The sequence below is a fragment of the Cyanistes caeruleus genome, chromosome 32, assembly GCF_971803275.1.
Source record: "Cyanistes caeruleus chromosome 32, bCyaCae1.hap1.1, whole genome shotgun sequence".
In the NCBI taxonomy this organism is placed as follows: domain Eukaryota; kingdom Metazoa; phylum Chordata; class Aves; order Passeriformes; family Paridae; genus Cyanistes; species Cyanistes caeruleus.
The window spans coordinates 468,793-482,115 of record NC_141733.1 but is presented as its reverse complement, the minus strand read 5'-3'; the positions used below and the strand labels follow the sequence as shown (position 1 = coordinate 482,115).

The 13,323-nt window shown below is 65.7% G+C and overlaps 1 protein-coding gene across 2 annotated transcripts; it reads left to right on the top strand.

Moving 5' to 3' along the window:
• The first annotated feature begins 950 nt into the window (after nt 1–950).
• On the top strand, nt 951–4,348 carry GTSF1 (gametocyte specific factor 1). Of its 2 annotated transcripts, none has more exons than XM_086870449.1 (5): nt 951–1,177; nt 2,446–2,572; nt 3,381–3,461; nt 3,553–3,634; nt 4,077–4,348. In XM_086870449.1, exons 1-5 carry the CDS (start codon nt 1,130–1,132, stop codon nt 4,345–4,347), a joined length of 609 nt encoding a protein of 202 aa, XP_086726575.1. In that variant the 5' UTR covers nt 951–1,129; the 3' UTR covers nt 4,348. The 2 variants fall into 2 exon arrangements, with proteins under 2 accessions (XP_086726575.1, XP_086726573.1); XM_086870447.1 differs by having other exon boundaries at nt 951–1,222.
• The last annotated feature ends 8,975 nt before the right edge of the window (nt 4,349–13,323 follow it).

The window sequence follows — 13,323 nt, the reverse complement described above, 5'->3', positions numbered from 1 at the left end:
CCAAACCTGGGCCTATTTACCCCAATCTGGGTTTATTTACCCCAATCTGGGTTAATTTACCCCAATCTGGGTTTATTTACCCCAATCTGGGTTTATTTGCCCCAATCTGGGCCTACTCAGCCCAAATTTTCCCGCCACGCCGTTGCCATGACGACGGCGCCGCGGCGCCCCCCAGCGGCCCGGAGGACCGGAAGCAGCGCCCGTTGTTGCTCTAACGGCGACGCTTGCGAGGGACGGAACCGGCACCGAACCGGCACCGAACCAGGGCAGAACCGGCACCGAACCAGGGCAGAACCGGCACCGCTGGCACCGAACCGGGACCAAACCAGCACCGCTGGGACCGCTGGGACTGAACCGGCACCGAACCGGCACCGCTGGCACCGAACCGGGACCGAACCGGCACCGCTGGCACCGAACCGGGACCAAACCAGCACCGCTGGGACCGCTGGGACCGAACCGGGACCGAACCGGCACCGCTGGGACCGAACCGGCACCGAACCGGCACCGCTGGGACCGAACCGGGACCGAACCGGCACCGCTGGGACTGAACCGGGACCAAACCGGCACCGCTGGGACCGAACCGGGACCGAACCGGCACCGCTGGGACTGAACCGGGACCAAACCGGCACCGCTGGGACCGCTGGGACTGAACCGGCACCGCTGGGACCGCTGGGACCGAACCGGGACCGAACTGGAACCGCTGGGACCGAACCGGGACCGAATCGTGACCAAACCGGGACTGGTGGGACAGAACCGGGACCGCTGAGACCGAACCGCTGCCGGTGGGACAGAAGCGGTCCCGGCCCGAACCCGGCGGTACCGATCCGAGCCCGGCGGTACCGATCCGAACCCGGCGGTCCCGGTCCGAACCCGGCGGTACCGGTCCGAGCCCGGCGGTACCGGCCCGAACCCGGCGGTACCGGTGCCCGAGCCCGGCGGTACCGGCCCGAACCCGGCGGTACCGACCCGAACCCGGCGGTACCGATCCGAACCCGGCGGTACCGATCCGAGCCCGGCGGTCTCGGCCCGAACCCGGCGGTCCCGGCCCGAACCCGGCGGTACCGATCCGAACCCGGCGGTCCCGGCCCGAGCCCGGCGGTACCGGCCCGAACCCGGCGGTACCGGTGCCATGGAGCCCGACGCGCTCGTGCAGTGCCCGTACGACCGGAGCCACCAGGTGCGCGTGTCCCGCCTGCCCTATCACCTGGTGCGGTGCCAGCAGGTGCGCGGGGACACCGGGACCGGGGGGGGGACAGCGGGGGACACCGGGACATGGGGGACAGGGGGGGACACCGGGACAGGGGGGGGACATCGGGACACGGGGGGGGGACAGGGGGGGACACCGGGACATGGGGGACAGGGGGGGACACCGGGACACGGGGGACAGGGGGGGACACCGGGACACGGGGGGGACATCGGGACAGGGGGGACGGGGGGGGACACCGGGAACCGGGGAGGGGACATCAGGAACCGGGGGGAAGACCGGGACATGGGGGGGGGGACATCGGGACCGGGGCGGGACATCGGGACATGGGGGGGACACCGGGACATGGGGGGGACATCGGGACGGGGGGGGACAGGGGGACATGGGGGGACAGAGGGACCGGGGGGACAGCGGGACAGGGGTGGGGGGCATCGGGGATGGGACACCGGGATGGGGAGGGGGGACACCGGGACACGGGGGGGACACCGGGACATGGAGGGGGGACATCAGGAACCGGGGGGGACACCGGGACATGGAGGGGGGACATCGGGATGTGGAGGGGACACCGGGAACGGGGGGACATCGGGGATGGGACATCGGGATGTGGGGGGGGACATCGGGAACCGGGGGGGACACCGGGACATGGAGGGGACACCGGGACATGGGGGGGACATTGGGAATGGGGGGACATCGGGACACGGGGTGGGGACATCAGGATGTGGGGGACATCAGGGATGGGACACCAGGACATGGGAGGGGACACCGGAAACGGGCGGGACCTGCCGGGGGTGTGTGGGGTCTGTGAGGGGCCGGGTGTGTTTTGGGGTCCGGGTGAGTTTTGGGGTCGGGGTGTGTTTTGGGGTGTGGGTGTGTTTTGGGGCCCGGGTGTGTTTTGGGGTCTGGGTGTGTTTTGGGGTCCGGGTGGGTTTTGGGGTCTGGGTGTGTTTTGGGGTCCGGGTGGGTTTTGGGGTCCGGGTGTGTTTTGGGGTGTGGGTGTGTTTTGGGGTCCGGGTGTGTTTTGGGGTCAGGGTGTGTTTTGGGGTCGGGGTGGGTTTTGGGGTCCGGGTGTGTTTTGGGGTCCGGGTGTGTTTTGGGGTCCGGGTGGATTTTGGGGCCCGGGTGTGTTTTGGGGCCCGGGTGGGTTTTGGGGCCCGGGTGTGTTTTGGGGTCCGGGTGTGTTTTGGGGTCCGCAGCAGTTTGGGGTCGGGGTCTGTGGGGTCAGATTTGGGCTCCCCCCCCAGAACAACCCGCAGGTGTCCCGCACCTTGGCCACGTGTCCCTTCAACGCGCGACACCGCGTCCCCCACGCGCACCTGCGCAGCCACGTCACCTCCTGCCCCGACAAACTGCCGCTCGAGCTGCCCCCAGGTACCGGGCTGGCCCCGAAAGGGTCCCCAGGGGTCCCCAAAAGTGTCCCCAGGGGTCCTCAAAGGTGTCCCCAAAAGTGTCCCCAAAGGTGTCCTCAAAGGTGTCCCCAAAGGTGTCCCCAAAAGTGTTCCCACGTGTCCCCAGGTGTTCCCAAAACTGTTCCCAAAAGTGTCCCCAGGTGTTCCCAAAGGTGTCCCCAGATGTCCCCAGGTGTCTCCAGGGTGTCCCCAGGTGTCCCCAGGTGTGTTCCAGACTGGGCTCTAGACTGGGCTCTAGGTCGGGTTCTAGACTGGGTTCTAGACTGGGTTCTAGACTCGGTTCTAGAGCGATTCTAGACTCGGTTCTAGATCGGGTTCTAGAGCGGTTCTAGACTCGGTTCTAGATCGGGTTCTAGAGCGGTTCTAGACTCGGTTCTAGACTCGGTTCCGGATCGGGCTCTAGACTGGGTTCTAGACAGGTGTCTCCAGGGGTGTCCCCAGCTGTCCCCAGCTGTCCCCAGGTGTTCCTGGCTGTCCTCAGGTGTCCCCAGATGTCCCCAGGTGTGTCCCCAGGTGTCCCCAGCTGTCCCCAGCTGTCCCCAGGTGTTCCTGGCTGTCCTCAGGTGTCCCCAGCTGTCCCCAGGTGTGTCCCCAGCTGTCCCCAGGTGTTCCTGGCTGTCCCCAGGTGTGTCCCCAGGTGTCCCCAGATGTCCCCAGGTGTGTCCCCAGGTGTCCCCAGATGTCCCCAGGTGTCCCCAGATGTCCCCAGGTGTGTCCCCAGGTGTCCCCAGGTGTCCCCAGGTGTCCCCACCGCCTCTCTGTCCCCGCAGACCCCGAGGACGCCCCCAGAGCAGCCTGGCAGCCCCCCCAGAGCTGGCAGCCCCCCCCGTGCCGGGAGGACTGGGACGCAGGTGAGGGTCCCCAGAGCCCCGCGGTGTCCCCAGGGGCTGGCACGGGTCCCTGTCGTGTCCCCATCGTGTCCCCACCGTGTCCCCTGTGCAGAGCTGAGCGAGCTGGAGCTGGAGGAGCCCCCCCCGTTCATCCTCCAGGTCACCAAGGGGGACCTGCCCGTCCCCTGCCACAGGTGGGAGCCCTGGGGACAGGGGTGGCACCGCCGGGTGCCACTCGGGGCTGTGTCAGTGTCCCCGGGTGTCACATTGGGGGGTGTGTCAGTGTCCCCGGGTGTGTGTGAGTGTCCCCAGGTGTGTGTGAGTGTCCCCAAGTGCCACACTCAGGTGTGTGTGAGTGTCCCCAGGTGTGTCAGTGTCCCCAGGTGTCTCCCTCGGGGGTGTGTCAGTGTCCCCGGGTGTGTGTGAGTGTCCCCAGGTGTGTGTGAGTGTCCCCAAGTGCCATACTCAGGTCTGTGACTGTCCCCAGGTGTGTGTGAGTGTCCCCAGGTGTGTGTGAGTGTCCCCAGGTGTCACACTCAGGTCTGTGAGTGTCCCCAGGTGTCCCCAGGTGTGTGTGAGTGTCCCCAGGTGTCCCCACCAGGGCACCTGAACTGACCCCGCCCTTGTCGCCCCCAGCCCCGACCCCGCCACCCCCCCGGAGGGGCTGTCACCGAGGAAATCCCGGCCGGCGACAGCCACAGCCCGCCTGGGGACAGCCACAGCCCGCCTGGGGACAGCCACAGCCCGCCTGGGGACAGCGCGAGCCCGGCCGGGGACAGCCGGGCCCCGCTTGGGGACATCACGGCCCCGGCCGGGGACATCGGGAGGGGCCCGGGGGGTCCCGGGGGCCGGGCGGGGGCTCGGAGCTGGGGGGGCCCCCCCGGCTTTTCCATGTTTTAATAAATAAAATCGCCACGAGCCCTCGCGGTGTCACCTCAGCCCTGGGGGGAGGCGACAGGCGACACTCGGGGTGGGGACAGGGCCACCCCCGCGCGGGGGGGACGGCGGGGACCTGTGCTCCTCGCTGGGTTGGTCCTGTCACCCCCCGGTGTCCCCCCGGTGTCCCCTCGGTGTCCCCTCGGTGTCACCTCTGCCATCCCCGGTGTCCTGTCACCTCCCGGTGTCCCCCCGGTGTCCCCCCGGTGTCACCTCTGCCACCCCCTGTGTCCCCTCGGTGTCCCCCCGGTGTCACCTCTGCCACCCCCTGTGTCCTGTCCCCACCTCCGGTGTCCCCTCGGTGTCCCCCCGGTGTCCCCCCTATCACCTCCCGGTGTCCCCCCTGTCCTGTCCCCACCCCCGGTGTCCCCCGGTGTCACCCCTGTCACCTCCCGGTGTCCCCCCGGTGTCCCCCCTGTCACCCCCCGCTGTCCCCACCCCCACATTCCCTTTCCCCCCGATCCGCCGCTCCCGGGAGGAATTTTGGGATCCCGGGGGGGGGGGGTATTTTGGGGCCTCTTGCGCAAACCCCTCCCCCCTCCCCCCTCCTCGGGGCACTGGGACAGGGGACCCCGCCCTGGGGGGAGGGGACAAGGGGGGGACCCCACCCTGGGGGGAGGGGACAAGGGGGGGACCCCGCCCTGGGGGGAGGGGACAAGGGGGGGACCCCACCCTGGGGACAACCGGGGGGGTCCCCACCCCCTCCCCCTGGGAATCCTTCCCAAGAATTGTCACAGAGCGTCCCTGGGACCCCCCCGGGACCCCCCGGGAGAGGAGAAATCCCCGCTCCCCCTCCCCAAATTCCTCCTCTTTCACCCCAAATTCCTCCTCCTCCCCAAATTCATCTTTTGTCCCCAAAATTCCTCCTCTTTCCCCCAAATTCTTCATTTTTTCCCAAAATTCCTCATCTTTTCCCCTCAAATTCCTCCCCTTTTCCACCAAATTCCTCCTTTTTTCCCCCCAAATTCTTCCTCTTTCACCCCAAATTCCTCCTTTTTCTCCCCAAATTCCTCCCCCAAATTCCTCCTCTTTTCCCCAATTTCCTCCCCCAAATTCCATTTTCCCCCCAAATTCCTCCCCCAAATTCCTTTTTTTCCCCCAAATTCCTTCTTTTTCCCCCCAAACCCCTCCTTTTTCCCCCTCCCCCAAATTCCTCCTTTTTCCCCCCAAATTCCTCCTTTTTTCCCCAAATTCCTCCTTTTTCTCCCCAAATTCCTCCCCCAAATTCCTCCTTTTCCCCCCCAAATTCCTCCTTTTCCCCCAAATTCCTCCTCTTTTCCCCCAATTTCCTCCCCCAAATTCCTTTTTCCCCCCAAATTCCTCCCCCAAATTCCTCCTTTTTTCCCCAAATTCCTCCTTTTTCTCCCCAAATTCCTCCCCCAAATTCCTCCTTTTCCCCCCCAAATTCCTCCTTTTTCTCCCCAAATTCCTTTTTTTCCCCCAAATTCCTCCCCCAAATTCCTTTTTTTCCCCCCAAATTCCTCCTCCAAATTCCATTTTCCCCCCAAATTCCTCCCCTTTTCCCCAAATTCCTCCTTTTTCCCCCCAAATTCCTCCTTTTTTCCCCAAATTCCTCCTTTTTCCCCCCAAACCCCTCCTTTTCCCCCCCAAATTCCTCCTTTTTCCCCCCAAACCCCTCCTTTTCCCCCTCCCCCGGGATCTCTCCGCCTTTTCCTCCTCCCCGCTCGGAGCCGCCGGATTTGGGGCGGAAAAAGTCGGAAATGGGAATTTCTGTGTCATCAGCACCGCCGCCCCCGGCTCCGGGATCCGCCCCCTTCCCTTTGGGCTGGGAAAAAAAAACCCCAAAAACCTCATTTTATCCCTTTTCCCCCCATTTTTCCAGGGGTTCACCCCCAGGGAGGCGCGGAAATCTCTGGAATTTGGGAGAATTCCGGGAATTTCCCCACCCCCCCGATCCCAACATCTGGAACAGCTGCGCCTCCCGTCCCTTTTTCCTCATTCCCCATCCCAAACTTTCCCTTCCCCCTCTTGGATTTATCCCGCTCGGGGTTTTTTTTTTTTTCCCAAAAAATTCCCTTTTCAAACCATTTTTTGTAGGGGGGGGAGGGATTTTTCCACCCCCTGGCAGCTCCAGGTGGAGAAGCGCGATGTTCCAGATGTTTGGGATTTTATCCATCCCCAAAATTCATCAATCCCAAAATTTATTCGGCCCAAAATTTATCCAGCCCAAAATTTATCCAGCCCAAAATTTATCCGGCCCAAAATTTATCCAGCCCAAAATTTATCCAGCCCAAATCCCACCCAGCTCCAGCAGGGATTTTCCCGCTTTCTTTCCAACTTTTTTCTGCTTTTTTCCGGTTTTTTTCCAGCTTTTTTTGGGGTTTTTTCCCGGGTTTTTTTCCGCTTTTTTCTGCTTTTTTTCCATTTTTTTCCAGCTTTTTTTTTGGGTTTTTTCCCCGGTTTTTTTTCCGCTTTTTTCTGCTTTTTTCCCATTTTTTTCCAGCTTTTTTTGGGTATTTTTTCCCGCTTTTTTTCTGCTTTTTCCCAGTTTCTTTCCAGATTTTTTCCAGCTTTTCTCAGCCTTTTTTTCAGCTCTTTTTTTCAGCTTTTTTCCCCCTTTTTCCGCTTTTTCCCAGATTTTCCCAGCTTTTTTTTCAGTTTTTTTTTTCCCAGTTTTTTCCCCAGTTTTTCCAGCTTTTTTCCCAGATTTTCCAAGTTTATTTTCAGCTTTTTTTCAGCTTTTTTTCCACTTTTTTTCCCACTTTTTCCAGCTTTTTTTTCCACTTTTTTTCCTGACCTCTCTCCCTGGAGTTTTCCTGCCAGGGAGGATCCGGGCGGGGGCTGGAAAATGGAATCGTGTGGGAAAAAACAGGCGGTTCCCGCTTTTCCACCCAAATTTTATTTATTTTATATTTTTTTCTGGTGTTTTTCCCTCTCGGGTCCCGCTGCTGCCATCCCAGGTCACCTTTGCTGTCCCCAAATCCCGGAGGGAATTCTGCGCTGGTTTTTGGGGTTTTTTTTGGGGTGATTTCCCGGGTTTTTTGGCCTCATCCCAGGGTTTTTGGGGTTTTTTTTTTGGGGTGATTTCCCGGGTTTTTTGGCCTCATCCCAGGGTTTTTGGGGTTTTTTTTTTGGGGTGATTTCCCGGGTTTTTTGGTCTCATCCCAGGGTTTTTGGGGTTTTTTTTTTGGGGTGATTTCCCGGGTTTTTTGGCCTCATCCCAGGGTTTTTGGGGTTTTTTTTTGGGGGTGATTTCCCGGGTTTTTTGGCCTCATCCCAGGGTTTTTGGGGGTTTTTTTTTGGGGGTGATTTCCCGGGTTTTTTGGCCTCATCCCAGGGTTTTGGGGTTTTTTTTTTGGGGGGTGATTTCCCGGGTTTTTTGGCCTCATCCCAGGGTTTTTGGGGGTATTTTTTTTGGGGTGATTTCCCGGGTTTTTTGGCCTCATCCCAGGGTTTTTGGGGTTTTTTTTTTGGGGTGATTTCCCGGGTTTTTTGGTCTCATCCCAGGGTTTTTGGGTTTTTTTTTGGGGTGATTTCCCGGGTTTTTTGGCCTCATCCCAGGGTTTTGGGGTTTTTTTTTTAATCTCTTTTCCGGTTCCGGGCCTGGGCAGGGATGGGGATCCCGGATTTTGGGGTGGCCCAGGTTGGGATCTGTGAGGAGAACGAGGAACACCCCAAAACCCCAAATCCCAGCGGGGAAATCCCGGGATTCAGCCCCAAAATGTGAGGGGGGGGGTGACCCCAAATGGGGGGTGGGGACATGGGGACAGAGGGACACGGGGACACGGGGACACGGGATGTGGGGACATGGGGACACAGGGACACGGGATGTGGGGTCATGGGGACAGAGGGACACGGGGACATGGGATATGGGGACACGGGGACACGGGGACATGGGATGTGGGGTCATGGGGACACAGGATGTGGGGACATGGGGACACAGGGACTTGGGGACATCAGGACATGGGGACATCAGGACATGGGGACACAGTGACACAGGATATGGGGACATGGGGACTTGGGGACCCAGGATATGGGGACACAGGGATACAGGGATGTGGGGTCATGGGGACACAGGGACTTGGGGACATCAGGACATGGGGACATCAGGACATGGGGACACAGTGACACAGGATATGGGGACATGGGGACTTGGGGACCCAGGATATGGGGACACAGGGATACAGGGATGTGGGGTCATGGGGACACAGGGACTTGGGGACATGGGGACATCAGGACATGGGGACATAGGGTTATAGGGACCTGGGGACACAGTGACACAGGATATGGGGACCTGGGGACCCAGGATATGGGGACCTGGGGACACAGGATACGGGGACACAGGGATACAGGGACATGGGGACATGGGACATGAGGACACAGGGATATGGGGTCCCAGGATATGAGGACTTGGGGTCCCAGGATATGGGGACATGGGGACACAGGGACATGGGGTTATTGGGACCTGGGGACACAGTGACACAGGATATGGGGACATGGGGACATGGGGACCCAGGATATGGGGACACAGGGATACAGGGATGTGGGGACACGGTGACACAAGGATATGGGGACTTGGGGACATAGGGACAGAGGATGTGGGGACATGGGGACACAGAGATGTGGGGTCATGGGGACACGGGGACATGGGGGGACCTGGGGACACGGTGACACAAGGATATGGGGACACCGGGGTGTGGGGACACGGTGACACGGGGATTTGGGGACACGGCCACACCCAGCACGCGTTTGGGTCCCGTGTCCCCGTTCCCGCATGTCCCCGGAACGTTCCCTCACAGCCACCCCTGTGTCCCCTCCATGTCCCCCCGTGTCCCCCCCGTGTCCCCCCCCCCGTGTCCCCCCCCGTGTCCCCCCCGTGTCCCCCCCGTGTCCCCCCCCATTCCCCCGTGTCCCCTCCGTGTCCCTCCCGTGTCCCCCTCGTGTCCCCCCCGTGTCCCCCCCCATTCCCCCGTGTCCCCCTCATCCCCCCCCCCGTGTCCCCCCGTGTCCCCCCCGTGTCCCCCCGTGTCCCCCCGTGTCCCCCCCCGTGTCCCCCCCGTGTCCCCCCGTGTCCCCTCCGTGTCCCACCCATTCCCCCGTGTCCCCCCCGTGTCCCCTCCGTGTCCCCCCCGTGTCGTCCCCCCGTGTCCCCCCGTGTCCCCCCGTGTCCCCCTCGTGTCCCCCCCGTGTCCCCCCCGTGTCCCCCTCGTGTCCCCCTCGTGTCCCTCCCGTGTTCCCCCCGTGTCCCCTCCATGTCCCCCCCGTGTCCCTCCCGTGTCCCCCTCGTGTCCCCCTCGTGTCCCCCCCGTGTCCCCCCCGTGTCCCCCCGTGTCCCCCCCGTGTCCCTCCCGTGTCCCCCCGTGTCCCCCCCCATTCCCCCGTGTCCCCCCCCGTGTCCCCCCGTGTCCCCCCCGTGTCCCTCCCGTGTCCCCCCGTGTCCCCCCCTCATCCCCCCCGTGTCCCCCCCGTGTCCCCGGGCTCGCCCCCCTCCCTCCCCCCTCGTTCTCCGCCGCCTTTTTGGGAAGCGCCGGTGCCGGGGCCCCCCCGCGCCCCCCCCGCGCCCGCCCGGGCTCCCGGCCAGCCCCGACCCCCCCGCGCCCCCGCCCCGGGGACACCGGGGGGACACCGGGGGGGGGGGGGGGACACACCGGGGAGCCCCCTGGGGGGTGGCGCGGCCCCGCCGCCGGGCCGGGCTATAGCCGGGCTATATACGGGCTATAGCCGGGCTATATACGGGCTATAGCCGGGCTATATACGGGCTATATACGGGACGGGCTATATACGGGCTATAGCCGGGACTGGCGGCGGGCGTGAGTCAGGCCCGGCCCCCCCGGGGCCCCCCCGGTGACTCAGAGCCCCGCCGGGAACGGGGGGGTCCCCAAAGAGGGGGCGGGGGAGGGGGGGGGTCCCCGGGGTGGCGGCCGTGGGGCCCTGAGGGGGTCCCCAAAATGGGGCTGGGGGAGGTGGGGACAGAACCCCCGGGGTGACCCCTGGGGTGGGGGGGGGACAATGGGGGGGGGGCAGAGGAGGAGGGGAAACTGAGGCAGGAGATGGGGACACGGGGACGTGGGGACACGGGGATTTGGGGATTTGGGGTCACGGGGATTTGGGGACACGGGGATGAGCGCGAACACGCGGGGACAGAGCCAGGCCACGCGCCTGCGCTCGGCCACGCTGTCACCACCCGGTGTCGCAGCACGCGGCCACCGTGTCACCAGCCAGGTGTGCACAGGGACACGGTGTCACCACAGTGATCCCGGTGTCACCGCCCGGCTCCCGGTGTCACCACAGTGATCCCGGTGTCACCGCCCGGATCCCGGTGCCACCACAGTGATCCCGGTGTCACCGCAGTGATCCCGGTGTCACCGCCCGGCTCCCGGTGTCACTGCCCGGCTCCCGGTGTCACCGCCCGGATCCCGGTGCCACCGCCCGGCTCCCGGTGTCACCGCCCGGATCCCGGTGTCACCGCCCGGATCCCGGTGTCACCGCCCGGACCCCGGTGCCACCGCCCGGCTCCCGGTGCCACCCCCCGCGCGTGCCCGGGGCCGGTTCGGGGCCGGTTCGGGGCAGGAAAGGCCCCGGCGCCAGCGCATTGTCCCCCCCCGCCCCCCGCCGCTCCCCCCCCCCGGCCACGGAAACGTCCCCATTGTCCCCACGGGCTCCGCGCCACCACCGCGGGCACGGCGGGCACGGACCCGCGGGGACACGCGGGGACAAACCCACCCCCCCCGCGACCACCCTTGGGGGTGTCCCTGGGGGGACCGCGGTGTCCCCACGGTCACCTGGGCCCCCCCGAGCCCCCCGAACCCCCCCAGCCCCCCGAGCCCCCCCGAGCCCCGCGAGCTCCCCGAGCCCCCCCGAGCCCCCCGAGCCCCCCCGAGCCCCCCGAGCCCCCCGATCCCCCGAGCCCCCCCAGCTCCCCCGAGCCCCGCGAGCTCCCCGAGCCCCCCCGAGCCCCCCGAACCCCCCCAGCCCCCCGAGCCCCCCCGAGCCCCGCGAGCTCCCCGAGCCCCCCCGAGCCCCCCGAGCCCCCCAAGCCCCCCCGAGCCCCCCCGAGCCCCCCGAGCCCCCCGAGCCCCCCGAGCCCGGCCCAGCTGCGCGGCCGCCGTTGCATCAGCGGCGCTGGAATGCGGCGGCTGCCGGGCGAGGCCCCCGACCCCGGCCCCCTCTGCGCGCCCCCCGCCCCCTTTTGCACGCCCCCCGCCCCTCTGCGCGCCCCCGATCCCTCTTTGCGCGCCCCCCGCCCGTCTTTGCACGCCCCCGGCCCCATTTGCGCGCCCCCGGCCCAGCCTCGCACGGGGGTCGGGGGGGTCCCCTCCTGTCCCCTCCCCCTTTTCAGGGGCACCTCCCGAGGGTCCCCCCCCCTCCCCCACCCGTGCGCTCCCCGAGGGACCCCCAGTGTCCCCCCCATGTCCCCACAGGGAGGTGCCAGCGCCACCGCGACCCCCCCCCCCGTGGGGGTCCTGGCCCCCCGTGTCCCCCCTCGGGGGTCCTGTCCCGCCCCCCCCCCGTGCCCCCCTCGGGTGTCCCCCCCCCGTGTCCCCCCCCCCGTGTCCCCCCCGGGTGTCCCCCCATCCCCGTGTCCCCCCCCGGGGGTCCCGCCCCGCCCCCCCCGTGGGAACGGCTCCAGCCCCGGCCCCGTTTCCGCTCTTTCCTTCCAGGAAGCGGCGCCGGGATCCGGCCCCCCCCCCCCCGCGGTGTCCCCTTCCTCCCCCGGCCCTGCCACCCCCCGGCTCCTGTCCCCTCCCTGCTGGCTCCCAGTGTCCCCAAATGTCCCAGTGTCCCTGTCCCAGTGTCCCCAGAATGTCCCAGTGTCCCTGTCCCAGTGTCCCCGGTGTCCCCAGAATGTCCCAGTGTCCCCAGTGTCCCTGTCCCAGTGTCCCCAAATGTCCCAGTACCCCCAGTGTCCCTGTCCCAGTGTCCCCAAATGTCCCAGTACCCCCAGTGTCCCTGTCCCAGTGTCCCCAAATGTCCCAGTGTCCCCAGAATGTCCCCAAATGTCCCAGTGTCCCCAGTGTCCCTGTCCCAGTGTCCCCAAATGTCCCAGTGTCCCTGTCCCAGTGTCCCCAGAATGTCCCAGTGTCCCCAGTGTCCCTGTCCCAGTGTCCCGCTGTCCCAAGGTGTCCCCCGTGTCTCTCGGGTGTCCCCTCCCCGCTGTCCCTGGGGTGTCCCAGTCCCCGACGCCTCGGTGTCCCTCGGGTGTCCTTCAGGTGTCCCCATCCCTGATGTCCCCTGGGCCGTCCCAGGGTGTCGCGGTGCCCTTGGAGTGTCCCGGTGTCCCTCGAGTGTCGCATGTCCCTGATGTCCCGCTGTCCCCGGGCTGTCCCCGAGGTGTCCCAATGTCCCCGGGGGTGTCCCAATGTCCCCGGGGTGTCCCTGTCCCCCATGTCCCGCTGTCCCCGGGGGTGTCCCGGTGTCCCCAGGGGTGTCCCGGTGTCCCCGGGGGTGTCCCAATGTCCCCGGGGTGTCCCTGTCCCCCATGTCCCGCTGTCCCCGGGGGTGTCCCGCTGTCCCCGGATGTGTCCCGCTGTCCCCGGGGTGTCCCCGAGGTGTCCCAATGTCCCCGGGGTGTCCCTGTCCCCGATGTCCCGCTGTCCCCGGGGGTGTCCCGCTGTCCCCGAGGGTGTCCCGGTGTTCCGAGGTTGTCCCGGTCCCCTCTGGCTGTGTCCCCTCGGAGTGTCCCGGTCCCTGATGTCCCTTTGTCCCCGAGCTGGCCCACGGGATGGGTCATTCCCGTTAATCCCCGATGTCCCGGTGTCCCCGGGATGTCCCCGGGATGTCCCCGGAATGTCCCCGGGGTGTCCCAATGTCCCCGGGTGTCCCTGTCCCTGCCGTCCCGCTCCTCCCGAGCTCTCCCCGGTTCCCCCCGGGCTCTCCCCGGTTCCCCCGGGCTCTCCCCGGGCTCTCCCCGGGCTCTCCCCCGTTCCCCCCCGGTTCCCCCCGGTTCCCCCCGGTTCCCCCCGGGCTCTCCCCGGGCTCTCCCCGG

Bases quoted from the DNA above. Each gene is read 5' to 3' on its own strand.
- GTSF1 (XM_086870447.1), top strand. From the start codon at position 1,130: ATGGAGCCCGACGCGCTCGTGCAGTGCCCGTACGACCGGAGCCACCAG. The intron at 2,573-3,380 runs GTACCGGGCTGG...CTGTCCCCGCAG, and splicing joins GCCGCTCGAGCTGCCCCCAG to ACCCCGAGGACGCCCCCAGA. The intron at 3,462-3,552 runs GTGAGGGTCCCC...TCCCCTGTGCAG, and splicing joins CCGGGAGGACTGGGACGCAG to AGCTGAGCGAGCTGGAGCTG.